The sequence below is a fragment of the Diabrotica undecimpunctata genome, chromosome 2 (genome assembly GCF_040954645.1).
Source record: "Diabrotica undecimpunctata isolate CICGRU chromosome 2, icDiaUnde3, whole genome shotgun sequence".
Classification (NCBI taxonomy): Eukaryota; Metazoa; Arthropoda; class Insecta; order Coleoptera; family Chrysomelidae; genus Diabrotica; species Diabrotica undecimpunctata.
Genome location: NC_092804.1, coordinates 57,439,496 through 57,457,858, shown reverse-complemented (window position 1 = coordinate 57,457,858; position 18,363 = coordinate 57,439,496). Strand labels below are relative to the sequence as shown.

General features: G+C 31.3%; 2 protein-coding genes across 5 annotated transcripts in view; one reads left to right on the top strand and one right to left on the bottom strand.

Moving 5' to 3' along the window:
• LOC140434589 (peptidylprolyl isomerase domain and WD repeat-containing protein 1) overlaps positions 1-18,363 on the top strand; it is a 78,032-nt gene that overhangs the window by 34,838 nt on the left and 24,831 nt on the right. The window lies entirely within an intron of this gene.
• LOC140434592 (DNA-binding protein Ewg-like) overlaps positions 1-18,363 on the bottom strand; it is a 52,258-nt gene that overhangs the window by 22,562 nt on the left and 11,333 nt on the right. For all 4 annotated transcript variants that reach the window (XM_072522965.1, XM_072522967.1, XM_072522968.1 and 1 more), the window contains 2 exons: positions 13,031-13,125; positions 98-322 (listed from right to left, as the gene is read on the bottom strand). In XM_072522965.1, the coding sequence (XP_072379066.1) occupies positions 98-322; positions 13,031-13,125 (320 nt within the window). The remainder of the gene's footprint in view (positions 1-97; positions 323-13,030; positions 13,126-18,363) is intronic.

The window sequence follows — 18,363 nt, the reverse complement described above, 5'->3', positions numbered from 1 at the left end:
TTTTTATTTGATAGTCTAATATTTTTGGTTTGTGACATTTTGAAAGACCTGAAAAATTTTCCCTAATATGCTCAATTATTAACGAAATATACATTACCTATTGTGCAGGATCTTCTTGAATCGGTGGCGGCGCTTGAGTTAAAACAGCAGTCTCCAGTTCGTTCTGTATGATCCTACTTATCACATTATTAATTACGTCTTCTAGATGTTTGGTTCTAAAGGTCTCATTTGGGACCAAACATCTAGTATTTCGAGTTCTAAGATCAGTTGATAGCACTGCAACTTGTACGCCAGTTCTAATTGCCAATTCGTGAACTGTTTCCTGCAAATAATCATTCGAATCATATATAATATTATGAATTCGTAATATTCTCTAACTACATATAATATTTGGAAAGTTTAATACAACAACTATTAGTAACTAAGCAAAAATTTGACTGTTAGAAGGCAAAACACAAGCTGGAGCAGGAAGGATGATATGGAAACTGGATAAAGCAGAGGAAACAAGGAGAGCTCTACCCAAAAATTAATAGAATAAGATGTGATAGATAGACTAAGAGATTATGGTAAATAGGGAAAATCAAAGAAGTTGCTCTTATTATGTTTTATATAAAATTAGAGTTTGATATTAATATTGAAAGTAAACTAAATAAGAACAAATATTTGCCATGTCGGGATAGTATTGTGAGTTGTTTTTTTGGTTTTCCTCATAATTTACTATGGGATCACTGACAGGAGAATTTTACTGTCATCATTGCATGTGGTTGTTTTTTAAACGACAAATAAACATGCTATGATTTTTCTGACGGATATTCTTGTTGATTTCATGTAATCGAATGAACTATCTTCCAATAAACTCGTCTCAGGAACGCAACGCACATTATAAAGTCATCTAATTTAAAACGTATAATATATGAAATGTATAATATAATGAACTAGTAAATTTGCCCGTCGCATACCTACTTACATTAGTCATTAAATTTTTAAAATTTAAAATAATAAACTTTTTGCATATAATCCAAGTAAATATAAATTATGATCTAGTGCACTTCTGACTTGACATCATGATTTTTTTACTATACGTTGTATATATATATATATATATATATATATATATATATATATATATATATATATATTATTGATGGCACGCTGTAATTTTATGTAATTTATGTAATCAGTCAGAGGCCCTTTTCAGGTCAATAAAGCGAATTTACTAATATTTACCTTACGCTTTATATATAAAGCAAATATGTCATATTATCATCCATAGTGTCATGTGATATGTCATATGTCGCTATATGTTCAATAATAACGAAGACGATGTGTAGTGCCCTTTTGGTAGTCTCTTTGTTTGTTTTTTCTATCTAAATATATTCGTTATATCCTCCCCTTTTATTTGCTATGTCGCATGTTAGGATTCGATCAGTTGTTTATTTTGTAATCAACCAGAGTCCTTCTTTAAGTCAATAAATCAAAATTTGTCTTATGGTAAATCTATTTTTATCTATAGTGCCCTATGATACCTCGTATGTCCCTATACGTTCAATAATAATGAAGATACAGTGTAGTGCCCTTTTGGTAGTCGCCTTGTTTGTTTCTTTTTTCTGAATATATTTGCTATGTTGCATGTTAGGATTCTTTCAGTTGTTTATTTTGTACTCAGCATGAAGCCTTCTGTAAGTCAATAAATCAAAATTTGTTTAATAGTAAATCCATTTTATCCATTCATTAATAATGAAGATACTGTGTATTTTCCTTTTAGTAGTTGCCTTGTTTCTTTTCTTTTTTACCATGTTAGGATTCGATTAGTTGTTTATATTGTATACAGTCAGAGGCCTTCTTAAAGTCAATAAATCAAAATTTATCTTATGGTAAATTTATTTTTATGCCCTATGATATCTCGTATGTCGCTATACGTTCAATAATAATGAAGATACGGTGTAGTGCCATTTTGGTAGTCGCCTTGTTTGTTTTTTTCTATCTGAATATATTTTTTATATCCTCCCCTTTTATTTGTTATGTCGCATGTTAGAATTCAAACGAAAGACAGAAAAATAAACATAATTCAAGTCTATGCCCCAACGGCCGAAAAAGATGACGAAGAGGTGGAATCGTTCTATGAACAAATTCAAGGGGCATTGAGAACTACCAAAGCACGTGACGTCACAATAATAATGGGTGACCTGAACGCCAAAATTAGAAAGGGTAGCAAAAGCAACTTAATGGGAAATTTTGGATTAGGTAATAGAAATCAAAGAGGAGATAGGTTGATACAATTCTGCCAAGATAATATTATGATTGTTACAAACACGTTCTTTGATTTACCTAATAGACGTTTATACACGTGGAAATCGCCAAGAGATAATGAACATCAGATAATGAGAAATCAAATAGATTACATAAAGATCAAAGAAAGATATCGGAATAATATTACTGCAGTCAAAACACAAGCTGGAGCAGATATAGCATCTAACCATAATCTCTTAGTAGCACATATAAAAATTAAAAAGAAAAGAAATAAGAAGACAGCAAAAGAAGAAAGAACTGATATAAATGTACTAAAAGATCCAGAAATCAGAGAAAATATCAAAGAAAAAATAAATATGAACGTCTAAACACCGTACAGATTGAAGGGGAATGCAATGAAGAAAACATCAACAAAAACTGGGAAAAAATAAAGACTGACTTAATAGAACCTTCAAAAAAGTATCTACGCAAAACCAAAGAAAAGAAAAAAGATTGGATCACGGACGAAATACTAAACTGAACAAAAGAAGAGCATATAAGGACAAAAATAAATCATTGTATCAGCAAATACAAAACGGAATACGGCGACAAATTCGAATAGCAAAAGAAAATTGGTTAAAAGAAAAATGTGCTGAAATAGAAATGCTACAAAATAAACATAACAGCTTTAATTTACACAGGAAAATAAAAGAATTAACTAGAAGATCAGAATACAAAAAAAATATACTAGTTGATGAAAAGGGAGACACAGTAATGGATACAGAAAATAAATTGATGGTATGGGCAAACTATATAGAATAGCTGTTTAACGACCAACGAGACAAAATAGATAACGAATATTTCGTTGAGGAGACAGGACCAGAAATAACAGAAAGTGAAGTAAAACACACAATTAAAGAAATGAAAACTGGGAAAGCAGTAGGACCAGACGAAATACCGACAGAAATATTGGAACTTATCGCCGACTGTAATATACATGTTATTGTCGAATTATTTAATATCATATACAGAACAGGTATATTACCTAAAGAATGGCTTCTATCAACATTCGTGACTATACCGAAAAAGAAAAACGTCAGACAATGTTGTGATCACCGTACCATCAGTCTATCTTTTAGTATGTGTGCCACATACTAAAAGTATTCCTAAAGATTATTCATCGTAGAATATATAAAAAGTTTGAACAAGACATTGGACAAACTCAGTTCGGATTTAGAAATGCCCAAGGAACCAGAGAAGCATTATATGCAGTAAATGTGCTTATACAGAAATGTTTAGATGTAAACCAGGACATCTATATCTGCTTCCTAGATTATAACAAGGCATTCGATAAAGTGAAACATAATCCGTTTATGAAACTACTGAGAACAAAGACCATCGACACACGGGATATAAGAATAATAAATATTCTGTATTATGAACAAGAAGCTGTCATAAGAATAAATAATTTAAAAACTAATAAACTAAAAATCAAAAGAGGTGTTAGACAGGGCTGTGCCTTGTCGCCATCACTATTTAATGCATACTCAGAGGAAATATTAGAAGATGAAGTAGCAGGCATAAAAACAAATGGCCTACCCATACGTGAAGTTAGATATGCTGATGATACAATACTAATAGCAGAAAATATTACACATCCACCAAAAATTTTAGATAAGGTTGTTGCAGAGAGTGAAGAATTTGATCTGTCACTAAACATAAAGAAAACAAAATTCATGGTTATATCAAAGAAAAATATTAGATACATCAATCTACACGTTAATAATAAGACGATAGAATGAGTTCAAAATTAGGGGCAAACATTAATGACACAAACGATTATACCAAGAAAATTAGAGTTAAGATAAAAAAAGGCTAGAAGTGCATTCAATAATATGAAACAAATATTATGTTATAGAGACCTCAGCCTAAATCTTAGAAAACGAGTACTAAAGTGTTATGTATTTTCTGTTCTTTTGTATGGTGTGGACACATGGACTTTAAATAAATAATGTCTTAATAAATTGGAAGCATTTGAAATGTGGACATATCGAAGAATGCTGAGAATCTCCTGGACAGACAGAATAACCAATGAAGAAGTACTAAGAAGAATAGAGAACAGCAGGGAGATACTGGATTCCATCAAAATCAGAAAACTACAATATCTGGGTCATAACACGTGGTGACAGATATGAATTCTTCCTAAAACTAATACTGCTGGGAAAGATTCAAGGAAAGCGCAGCATAGGTAGAAGAAGAATGTCCTGGCTGAGAAACCTCAGATAATGGTTTGGATGCAGCTCAACTGAACTCTTTCGGGCTGTAGTGTCAAAAGTTAGAATAGCAGTGATGATTGCCAACCTTCGTCGCGGAGATGACACGTAAAGAAGAAGATGTTGGGATTCGATCAGTTGTTTATTTTGTATCTATAGTTCATTAATAATGAAGATACGGTGTCGTACCCTTTTGGTAGTCGCCTTGTTTGTTTTTTCTATCTTAATATATTCGTGATATTCTTACCTTTCATTTAACGTATCACACGCTCCAATCTGACCAAACACACAGAAATGCCCTCTTAGCGCAATGAGTGTTTTTTCTGTACCAATATGTTCGCTACCGCGTCTGCTTTCCAATGATGTATCATACGTCACGATCCGACGAACTATTCTACCCCCACCACAAAACGCTCAAAAACTGTTTAATTCCATAAAATTCTGCTTAATTTGATTTAATTTTATTTAATTATATCTATCTTTATTTAATTTTATTTAGTTTTCTATTTAATTTTATTTTGGTAAAGCGTTGACGTTTTTTAAACGTCATTTTATTTTTATAGTAAGTGTATGTTTATATTACCCAGTGAAATATAATGAATATATTATATTATGCGTCATTGATCTTACCTTACGATTACAGTAACCTATATCTTTAGCAATGTTCAACAAAATTAATTAATTCAGGTTTCTTTGTTCAGATGGGGTTAGGAATTTATATCTAAACTAACAAAGTTTGAAATTATTTTGTATTACATTCTACCTTAAAAATATTATTAATATTAATTATTAATTATGTTAATATGTAATTAATACAGCATTATTAATTAAAAGTATCGCTTTCAGAACAAAATTTAGTTCCACACCTATCAAGTCTAGTGATCTGGCAACATCGTATCCAATAGTTAATTTTCATGGAGTGAATTTTGATTTGTTTCTTTATTTATTTCCGAGAGTTCGGCACCGTACAACCTTTTTTAATACTTTTTATTATTGTTTTATAAATTTTTAATTTTCTTTTGTTATTTTATTATTCCAAAATAGTTTGTGTATATAACTGTCTTCTAGTGGCTGATCTTGCTTGGTCAATTCTTCGTTGTATTTCTGGAATGTATTTCTTCTTCTTTGTTTGGACTCCCAATTATTTAAAGGTTTCAGTTGATTTTATAGTTACGCGATTATATTAGATCGCGATCGACCGGTCGATCGCCAAAGTTTTTGAAGTCGATCGCGATTCACAGAGAAAATACGAGAACTGTATTAGATGCAAATATTAGAAAATGGGAAAATATAAATTGAAAATCTCAAGAATAAAAAGAAGATAATACTCCACATAAACGAAACTAAAATAATGCCTAATATCCTGACTCACCACACGTGCATGACCGAAATTATGATGCTATCTCTTCACCCGAAAGTTGCGATAATGCTGATAAATTTTAACTGTTAGTGTGCTGTATCGGCATTGTATTGCTGTTAGTCAAGCATTAATCATTCATTAGTAAATCATTACTATACATTTTTGTAATATATTTGGGAGTGTGCTATATCGGCATTGTATTGCTGTTAGTCAAGCATTAATCATTCATTAGTAAGTTATTACTATACATTTTTGTAATATATTTATTCTTTACATTAATATTTGAAACTCGATATGAGTGCTGCGAAAAAGAGTAAAACATATCATTTTAATAATGCGTGGGAAGAAGAATTCTTGTTTACTACGGTGAAAGATAAGTGTGTTTGTCTTGTTTGTCGGTCTTCCGCTGCTCTGCCCAAACGCGGAAATTTAGAACGGCATTATAAAACTTTGCATAAAAACTATGAAAATGATTTTCCGCAAAACAGTTTGCTTAGAAAACGGAAAGTACAAGACTCTAAAAGTAGTTTGAAGACGGAACAATCAATGTTCACTAGGCCTGTTAAACAATCAGTTGCTGCAACAATTGCGTCGTTCAAAATTTCTTATATATTGGCACAACATAAAAAACCATTTGAAGATGGAGAGGTAGTGAAGGAAGCATTCATGGAGGCTGCGAATGTGTTATTTCAGGACTTAGTTATTTCAGATATTATGTCGGCCATCAAAGAAGTCCAGTTATCACGTCCAACGGTTACTAGACGTATCGAAATCATGGGCAAAGATTTGGAAAGCCAAGTTAAAAGTGATATTATGAAGTGTATGTACTTTTCTTTGCAATTTGACGAGTCAACCGATATGACTGATACCGCCCAGTTGTGTATTTTCAGTCGGATGGTATTTTCTGACATCATGGCTAAAGAAGAATTGTTAACAACGCTGCCTCTGAAAGAAAAAACTCGTGGAGAAGATATATATATATATATATATATATATATATATATATATATATATATATATATATATATATATATATATATATATAACGTTTTTATAAATTTTGTGAAACAATACTAGCTACCGATTTACGAACTCGTGTGTATACAACAGATGGTGCAACATCCATGACTGACGTTAACAATGGATTTGTTGCATTGGATTTGTTATGTCGAGTTAACGATGACTTTCCATCGTTTTTTTCATTTCGTTGCATCATTCACCAGCAAGTTTTGTGTTCCAAAATTTTAAATATGGACGACATCATGAAGATGACAACAAAAATTGTGAATTCAATCAGAGCGCGAAACTTGCAACGACGTCATTTTAAAGCGTAATTGGAAGATAGCGACTCTGCAGAACACACTGATTTACTTCTGCATACAGATGTTTGGTGGTTGAGCCGTGGAAAATTTTTAGATAGGTTCCAGGAGCTACTTCCCGAAATAATTTATTTTTTAGAAGAACGAGGAGTCGACACTCATCTACTTCAAAACGAAAAATGGCTCAGTGCTCTAGCTTTCCTAACAGATTTAACAAATCATTTAAACCTCCTTAATTTTGAACTACAAGGTAAAAATAAAACAATTATCGATATGATGAGCGTAATACAGTCTTTTATCAATAAATTGAAATTATTGATTAATCAAATTAGCAGAAAGGATTTAAACAACTTTCCATCGTTGAAAAAAAGGGTAGCCGCTTATTTAAATTATGTTTATTACAAAACGGAGCTGCAAACACTTCATGGTGAGTTTGAAAGACGATTCGCTGATTTAAAAAAACTGACAGATATACCGGGTGGTCCAATAAGCCGATCTCTCGGCTATATATCAGAAACTATTCATGTTATAACTTTAGGAGAAAAAATTCCTTAGTAAAAGTGGCCAAAATAAATCGCTGGAAAGAACTTTCAAGTTTCTGGGTTAACCGCTAGGGGGCGCAACCTGTGAAGAAAACTTTGAAAAACAGTTTTTTGGAAAATATGCCCAATTATATCAAGTGTTAAATAAGTTTACTAGAAAGAGGCCTAAATTCTGCATAAATTTGTTCAAGTACTTTTTTAAAAAAATTTCAAATAAAGGGTGGGGGAGAGTGGGAAAGTATTTGTGGATAAATACCTATAACTTTGGTTTGGATCAACCGATTTTAACGAAATTAGTGTCATTAGAAAGAGTGTGAATGGGTTAATTTATATCTACTATAAAATAATTGCATTTAGTTTTAATTATCATAGGTACAGGGTTCCTACACAGGGTACAGGGTACATTCCGTTTATAATGCGCTGTTTCGTGTCGTCTCGCGTAGTTGGTCGAGTTTGGTACACTAAGCCCTTCAATCTTCCCCATAGATAAAAGTCCAGACATGTTAAGTCTAGAGATCTAGCTGGCCATGAAAATATACTTTCTCTTCCAATCCATTTATTTGGATAACTTGCATACAAATAATCTCGAACTCGTCTGGAAAAGTGCGCAGGACACCCGTCATGTTGTAATATAATATCTCTTCTTGTTTGAAGCGAAATATCTTCCAATAAAACAGGCAACTGATTTTCCAGAAAATCCAAATATGTTTCGCCATTTAAACTTCTATCAAAAAAATATGGATCTACGATCTTTCCATCAACTATACCACACCAAACATTAAGACTCCATCTACCTTCAACCTGCACCTCATGTATCCAGTGCGAATTTTCTTCAGCCCAATAATGCATATTATGCAGATTAACACCACTCGCACTATTAAACGTAGCCTCGTCTGTCCACAAAATCTTTGACATGATATGCGGTTGTTCTTCTAGTAGACCTAACATCCAATTGCAGTAATCCAGCCTTGCATCAAAATCTCTCTCATAAGTAAAGCTTGATGGAGAACTACATGATAAGGATGCAGTCTAAAAAACAGAACAACAAATATTGGTGAAACAGAAACCACTATATTTACTAAAACTCAAAAAATCTTGAAAAATCCACAATTGTTTCACAAAATAAATCGTGCATAAGTATTTTTAAAAAACGGATAAAAGGATAAAAGCGCCGTGTTGCCGTTTTTATCCGAATATTAAAATAACAGTTGATTCTAAAGTTAAAAGGGAATTCCAAGTTTGTGACCTAAACGTTCACTTTATAATATGAAAAACCAACCTGTGATGTTTTAAAATCCTTAGAACAGTAGTTTTAGGTATGTTTAATTCTATAGAGATTTGCCTACTACTTATATGTGGATTCTGTTGAATTAAAGCAAGAACATTGATTGAATTATCTTCGGTCATACTTCTGCTACGTCGTTTAAAAAAAGGACGACGAAAACTACCAGTTTCTCTTAATCTTCTTGCCTTTCTTTCAAATACTTCTTTGCCATAACGTCTCCTGTCAGGATATCTTACAGAATATATACGTGAGGCAATAGGGGCATTTTGGTGACATTCGAAATAAACTCCAATCATATCATACAATTCTGCATTTGATATACTCATCATGAATTATTAATACTGGTAATTAATTACTAATATTACCAATATTAATATCTATTGAAAAAAGTGCAATCTTTAATTCGAATTATAATATATAACACTTCTTAACAATGTTTTGACTGCTGTCAATAAATAAACAATATAAACTCCCCGTCAAATTCTTACTTTCGAAAAAACTATTTTTAATCATATGAAATATTAATGGTCAAAATAGGTATCAACATTAAGATTCTTCTGCTATAAAAAATTTTGAAAGTACCTACTGACTTATTTTTAATTTTATATATAATACAGGGTGAGTCAATACCTACTTATGTTTATGCGTTTTTATCCATATCTCGAGTTTGACAAAAGATATTAACATGTGGTTTGCGCCATTTTATTATGAATTTAATCCAGTTTCATTATAATTTACAATAAATAGGTATTTCTATTAAAAATTTTGAAAAAAAACAAATTTTAATTTTTTCTATTTGAAAGTACCCTATACCTATGACAATTAAAACTAAATGCAATTATTTTATTCGCTCCGTGCGTGACTGACGCGACACCTTCCGCCTTCATCTGACAGTTTTGGACCTACATACCAATTTTCAGGTTAAACATATGACATATGTTTGACATTGTTAAATATATGCGAAATTGACAGTTATTAATAATTAACTTTTTAATTATATTTTTTAGTTTATGTACAAAATAAATGTAGTATTAAAAACTGGGTTTCTCAAAATTCATCATAATATATCTTTTCAACCACAAACGGAAAAGAAAGGGAAAAATCTAGTACTGACAAATCAAGTTTTTCAAGTGAAAGATCATATATTTAAAAACAGTAATAGTAAAAGTTATAATATAAAAGCTAAAGTCATCAGGCACTCTGCAGTTAGCTTGAAGCCTTATAAAATATCATTTAAGATAGATTATTTAAATTTGTCCTATTTTAATTGCATAAAAATGAAGTTTTGTGATATTTACTTTTTCATATTATTAGCACGGATCCATCATTTTCTTTTCTCTAATTTATATGTAATCTTTGGGAACCTATAAAAACTACACTTACTATTTTTGCTATTATTAGCACAATTAAATACGCAATATGTATTTGCACACATTTTTGATAAAATTTATGCGTAAAAAAGTAGGGCCAATTTTGTCATATTTCGCCGCTACGCACGCTGGCATCGTTTCAAAGTACCCCTACCATGGTCACGCACGGAGCGAATAGTAGATATAAATTAACTCATCCACACTTTTTCTAATGACACAAATTTCGTTAAAATCGGTTAATCCAAACAAAAGTTATAGGTATTTATCCACAAATACTTTCCCACTCTCCCTCACCCTTTATTTGAAAAAATAAAAAAAAAGTACTTGAACAACTTTATGCAGAATTTAGGCCTCTTTCTAGTTTACTTATTTTATCACTTGGTATAATTGGGCATATTTTCCAAAAAACTGTTTTTCAAAGATTTCTTCACAGGTTACGCCCCCTAGCGGTTAACCCAGAAACTTGGAAATTATTTCCAGCGATTTCTCTTGGCCACTTTTACTAAGGAATTTTTTCTCCTAAAGCTATAACATGAATAGTTTCTGATTTATAGCCGAGAGATCGGCTTATTGGACCACCCGGTACATCTTAAATCCAGAGCGACCGATACGAAATTTTGGTCTTTCATATCGTCTGAGAAATATCCGTCTTTGAGACAGGTAGCTCTGCAGCTCACAGCATTCTTTGGATCAATATACTTATGTGAGTCTGCATTTTCCCAAATGAAGATAGTGAAATCAAAATATCGTAATCGGCTAACTGACGAACATCTCTCTTCATGCTTGCGTTTGGCCCTCCGTAATTACGTACCATCATATGAAATACTTGTGAATGATATGCAGTGCCACGCATCTATATCCAAATAGAATTAATATGAAAAACATGGCTTTATTTACAACCCACTGTAGTTACAACTTTTTATTAACTAGAAAAGCGCAATAAAGTTTTTTATTTTCAAAATTGTTTTTTTACTATGCTTTGTTTTGTGAAGACTAGGAAAATCTTAGACGAGAAGAAAAAAGGACGTTTAGAAGGAAAAAGAAAGAGCCATACGAAAACGCTATAAACGAGATTGTTAACTACCACAATAGAAAAGACTCTTCTCTTTGTATGCTTGATCTGCTATGGCACGATGCTGGCTATAATTGTCTTTATGAACTGCTTGTTCTTGCAAATCATAACTTGTATCAATTAATGAATTATACCGATCGCACTTTATACAAGTATCATTAGAAGGAGGGTGAAATGACAGGTTAAATTTTTCGGCGAATATTTTCCTATAAAATGCGATCTTGAATAATGGCTTACATACGATGGAAAACTTTTAATATGGTCTTCCATTGTTGTAACTGCTTCGTCAGTGACTTTCTGTTTTCGTCTATGCCTTCTTCTTTGGTCTTCAGAGCAGATACTACTTGTACAGTCTCTTTTCTTCTTAGCTAATACTTTTATTTTTCCTGTTTTTATATCGAGAGCATCTAAAAACATAGTACGGCAAACTTTAACTTTTTGTCCCTCATTACTTACAAAATAAAAATGTGTAAACTGTGTTTGCTTGGCGATTGTGTCGGAGTCTTTTTTTCAACTTCATTAAAATTCTGAACAATAAACTGATTTTGAGGATTTACGTCTAGTGCATAAAATTTCTGTTTACATGAGCAAGCAGGTTTTAGATATTTTCCAGGAACAAACTTATTTGACGTTGAAAAATAAGGATTTCCCTTATTCCTTGCATCCCGGCGCTTATTACGCTTCCAATCACTTGGATTTCTTTTTTTCTTCCTTGTTTTCTTTTCTTTTGTCAATAAATTTCTTCCTTTGCCTTTATTATGCGAGTATTGGAAGGACTCTCAACTAACTCATCACCAGATGACGAAGCATGGGATGGTTCACAAACATCTGAACTATCAGACAAATACAAATTATTGTGCACGTCAGCGTCCTCATAATCTTCGTATGTTTTAGTATCTATAGATGGTCAATGTAATCCAGTTGAGATCAAATCAAATCAACTTACCATTATCAGAATTCCTTATACAAATTTGTTCTAAAGTTTTTCCTCGTTAATACATTGTATACACTTCTTGTCTATTTCAATTTTTTATACCGAACTTAATTTAGTTACAAAAATAACTTCAATTTAATGGCAAAAACCAAAAACAAACCGAGCACTTTATTATCTTCAAATTTGTCATAGAGACTACACGAATCTCAAATATAAAATAACCCTTATGCAAACGTTGCGATGTTGCCGGTGCAAAAGTGACTGTTACGACATAGGCAGTTCTGACATTAAAAATTTAAATCTCAATAATGCCTAAGTCGACTTATACATTTCTTGTACAAAGTTTCAGTTTAACCAGAAAAACTATGTCTACATAGGTATTTCTAGTACTAATTTTAAACGAGACTTTAAGAGATTGGTACCTATTTCTTGATTTTAAAATGTAATTCTTAAGGTTAGATAGACTTAGGCATGTTTTACACTGAAACCGTTGGGGTTTTTTAAGACACTTAGACCGAAAATGTCAAAAGTGCAAAAAAGTGACTTAGGCACTTCTTGTACCAAGCCACAGATATATATATATATATATATATATATATATATATATATATATATATATATATATATTAAATATTAAAAAACTTACTTCTATTTTCCTTAACAGTCTCTTTCGTTCCCGCTCTCTCCTCCTCTCGCTGTTTTTCGATGAAACAGTGGCAGCTGCTGCTACACCAGCCAGTTCTGGAAATTGTTTAAAGTTTATTTCAATGAAAAATAAATAATTGAAGAAAGTAAACGGTATAATAACAGTACGTTCTAGATTTTCGAAAATATACCAATGTTTACATTCGACTGTTCGCGTAAAAATAAATAGGGAGTGGCAATATTAGCAAATAAGCAAATTCTGTACAGGTTTTCATAAATACTGATAAATGCACAAGTTCTGTACACTTTTACAAATATCAGATTAAAGTGTTTAAAGGTTTAAAAAAATTTAAGTGGATAATGGCCTAAGTATGCAGCTGAGAATATTTAATACCATAGAAATCACTTCTAACTGGATTTAACGATTCGCCATAATTTTGTACGGGCCTTTGTAAAAAGTCTAACTCATTCAACACCCATTGCCAATCTGGAAAGACTCTAGAAAGAAATTACATCAAAATAACATAAGAAGATGACTAGAAATGTTACTCAAAGTTTTTTGTTTGTTGCAGAGCAAAATCAGCGTATGGCTAGAGTTGAATAAATAAGGTTTTCAACATTTTTTGTAGTTTTACGTCAAGTTTAAATCTAATTTGACCATTAAAAGTATTAATTGTTTCTTTTTCTTTGATATATAATTTTTGGGTTATTCGTATTCGTATAGTATTTCGTTTGGATAAAAAATAAACTTTATTGTGTATATCCAAAATATGTAAAAAATGTATAGTCGCGGTAACATATATTGTAGAACGCCTTAAATGCGACGAAATTTGGTCCCATCTTATCTTATCTTTTTTACAACCGCCTGGATGCCTGTGCTAAGCGTTTTAGTTGGGAAGCAGTTCGTTAGTAGTGTAGAGCGTCACTTGCTGAAATTTAATTATTTTGAATAGTGATGTGGCGTTCGGGGGACGATGTGGTTGAAAATTGCATACGATAACAACACTAGTTTTGTAGAAAGTGTCAATGTCAGTGAAGCCACAAAACTATGAAATAAATTCGGCTTCGATAAAAAATTATTGGTAGAACCAACTACAACCATACTTCTTATAAAAGTATTGGCAACTACAATATACGCTACAATAGGAATTTTAAAAAAGTAATTGGAAACAACCGGTCGGAACATGAGCTGCTATGAGAAAACTTTTCAAAATTAGATAAAGATAGGATCAAAAACACTGATCCCAAAATTGGAGCCAAATAGTGTAATAGTGCTTGACAGCGCTTCATATCATACTCGATAGCTCACTAAGATACCAAATACATCTTCAAAGAAAGCTGAACTGCAAAGCTTTTTAATGGAAAATCATTTGTATTTGGCACTTGGGAAGTGCCAAAAGAAGTGAATGTTGCTTATAGCGTGTTATATTTTTTATAATAACATTACACATTTAAGTTCTTTGAAATTTAAAAAATCCTAATTTTTTCTTTAAAATTTTTTTTTTGTAATTTTCAGAATTTGTTAAACATACTACCTATAGAATTTATTCATCATATACATTTTCATTATTATCTTGTATTTATTTCATTTTGATTATCATTATATTCTAAAAAGAATCATGAATAATGGGAGGTATATTACCTAACTAATTTTCACTAAAAACTTTCCATTGGTAAATACTTATCTATAACCGACTAAAAAAAAATGTAAAATAAAGTTTTGTTTATTTTAATCAATTATATTCAATTTTATTTAATTTTATTCAATTTTTATATAATTTTATTTAATTTTTTTATCATTTTTTATAACTTTATTTAATTTTATTTCATTTTTATAACTTTTTTTTATACTTTTATTTATTTATTTAATTTTATCGAATTTTATTTAATTTTAATGATTTTCATATAATTTTATTTATTTTTCTTCTCCTTGTTCAGCTTTTCCCTTTTCAGGAGTCGCTGTTCCTTACTATTCGTTGCCACTCATTTCTGTCTTTCTGTCCATCGGGTCTTCTTCAGCTAAGCCTTTCTCTACCTCTTCTTTTATCAGCTTCTAACAGTTCTATCTTTCTTCCCATATAGTTTTCATCTCTACGTCTGACATGACCAAACCATTGCAGTCTTTGTTCTTGAATCTTTTTTTGAGACTGTAGTCACCTCGGCTCTTTCTGTAATCAATTCGTTTCTGATCCTGTTCCTTCTAGTCTTACCCAACATTCACCGTAACATTTTTATTTCTGTCACCTCCATCTTCTTTTCCTGGATCATCTGTATAAGTCACAATTCACCGCCGTACATCAATGTAGGTCTCACCACACTCTTGTATACCTTTCCTTTCAGCCCTTCCCCGCTTTTTCGATGACAAAGTACCCCACTCATTCGCTTCTAGTTAAACCAACCAGCCTGTATCCTGTGGACAATTTTTCGATCTAGTGTCCTATTTTCCGTTATGTAGGAGCCCAGGTATTTAAATTCTCCTACTCGTCCTAGCTTTTCTCCACGTAATTCTACGTCCCCAACCATTCCTCGTCCTCCCAACCACATATAATCCATTTTCGACCTACTAACCTTAAGTCCTCTGTCTTCATTAGCCCTTCTCCAACGCTCCAACTTCTCCTGCAACATTTCTTTGTTCTCCTCTACTAACAAGATATCATCAGCAAAGAGCATCGACCATGGACCCTTACTTTCTCTCAGTACATCCATAACAACATTAAAGAGGTAAGGACTCAGTGAAAAGCCTTAGTGCACACCAACCGTCACTGGAAAACTCTCGTTCAATCCAACAGCAGTCCTTGCTTTGGTGTACACTCTCTCATAAATATCCTTCACGAGCCTTACTTACATCTCTCTTATACATCTATATAGCTCTTGTCTAGGAATTTTGTCGTACGCCTTCTCAAGATCTATAAATATCAAATGTAGCTGTCTTTTTTTCTCGCTGTATTTCTTAATCAACTGTCTCAACGTAAACAATGCATCCGTTGTTCCTGGCATAAATCCAAACTGCTCTTCTCCTATCGATGTCTCTCTCCTTAACCTTAATATCTTTAGAATTTCACTTATGTTTATTTAATTTTATTTAATTTATTTTATTTTTCGTTTCGATTTTTCGAGATACGCTAAATAGGATTTCTGGCCTGTGCAAAACATCATACCTAGCGATAAGAAGTATTCACTTCAAAAATTATATGCCCTAGATAGTTTTGCCGAAAAAACATGCTTCCGAAATAGATGTTTGAAAAACTTGTAAGACAGAGACCACGCGGAAGACCAAAAACACTTCCTGGACGATGCGGAAACAGACCTATAGGTACTGGGAATAATGACATGGAACAGACTGGGCCTGAATGAGAAACGCAGGAATGACTTTTTAAGGGAAGCGAAGGCGCATGAGAGACTTTAAGAGCTATAAAGAAGAAGTAGCAAGGAGAAGAATAACTTTTCTGCGAAGCACTCAAGGTATCGTTCACAGGTAATTCTGGGTGCTTCGCTTAAGAAGAGTTTTAGCAGGGAGGCAGGAGAAGGATTTGGGTATAAAATACATACCTTGGGAGACTTAACAGGAGTGAAATTAAAATTGAATATTTAAAAACCTCTCGAAAGATTTTGAGTTGCTTGCAAGAACAAAAGCTGCAAAGCTTTGTTTTAAAAAAATGCTTTATTTCAAAAACTTCAGATAAATGAAGTACTACTATCCGCAGCCCTGCTACTACTTCCCTTAATGTGTTATGTGCTGTTGATAGCATAATGAATTAAAAAAAAAATAGCCTGGCACTTGGAGAGTTCCGGACGACAGAAGTGAATACTTCTTATAGTGTGTTATTATCATATCTAGGATAATGAAATTCCACTACATATTTAAGTACTTTAAAATTTAAAAAATTAATTTTTTTCTTTAAAAATTTTGTTGAAATAATTTTATAATTCTTAAAATGTGTTTAACATAATATAGAATTTATTTATCATATCCATTTTCATTATTATCTATATAATTTTTATAATTCTTTATATATTTTTTGTAATTTTATTTGAATTTTTATAATTTTATTTATTTTATATGATTTTATTTAATTTTACATAATTTTATTTAATTGTCTTTAATTTAATTTAATATATTTATAATTTTTTATGATCATTTATAATTTTTTACAATTTTACTTTTACTGAATTTTGCTTAATTTTATTTAAGTTTTAATTTTTTTTAATCTTATTTATTTTTATTCAACTTATAATTTTTTATAATTTTATATAACTTAAGTGTATTTTATTTATTTGTATTTAACTTGATTTAATTTTATGTAATTTTATTGAATTTTATTTAATTTATTTTATTTTATTTCATACAAATATTTTAAATCGAAATTAAAAGTCGTTTTCGAGTTTTTAAAAAAATATATATAATATATTAATAAAATTATAAAAGTGTATAAAGTATTTTCTACCTAAGAAGACCGCTTTGCAATTAAATGCTGGTAACTTTATTACTAGCGGGCCAGATAAGCGGCGATATATTTTACACTACCTTTATGAAGAAAATTTTACTGCTCTATTGTGTCAATTAGCGCTGCTCAACAAGTTATCGTTTATTGGTTTTAATATTTTATTGCAATAGTACGAATACGAAATATTTATTTAGACAGTGAATTTATTACATGTTAATTTTTTTAAATTTCTTCTGGCGTATCGTATACTGTAGGTTTACCCAATAATCAAAGTTATGCCTTTACAAGAACATATTATTTGAAAAATAAGGAGTACCATGTGTCATAATAATTGTAATCTCCTTTATACACACTTTAAAAATTGGTTTAGTAATGTTTTTCTTAAAATCACACAATCATTGAAAAATGATTCATGCTATTTAAAAATATCTTTCTGTTATCGACAAAGTAGATCAAATTCAAACTTTTCATCATATTACAATTCTGTTTATCGTTAAAAATTAATTAATGGTCGTAGGTTGTATTGGTGCTATTTAATAATTTAGCAAAATACATAATCAGCAAAAATCTTTTTTGAAACATGCGAACGGTTTTTGCAATCACAATCAATGCAGTGTTTATGCTTGTTTAGCATTGGCTGTTAAATAATTTGTGTTCGATTATTTCGTTTGTTTTACAACCCTCGTCCTTTTTAGGGTGTAGTAGTTGTATATAAGTACCTATTTTTTTTATAGTAGTGTAGTGAAGCGGTACTTTAAAGTTAAATGAGTAATTCGGAAGAAAATAAAATACAGTCGAAACGTAGAGTGTTATCTCCAGAAGAATGGCGTTTAGTTCTTAAACTCGAAAAATATTTTAATTTGGAAAAAAATAATATGGGTCCATTGAC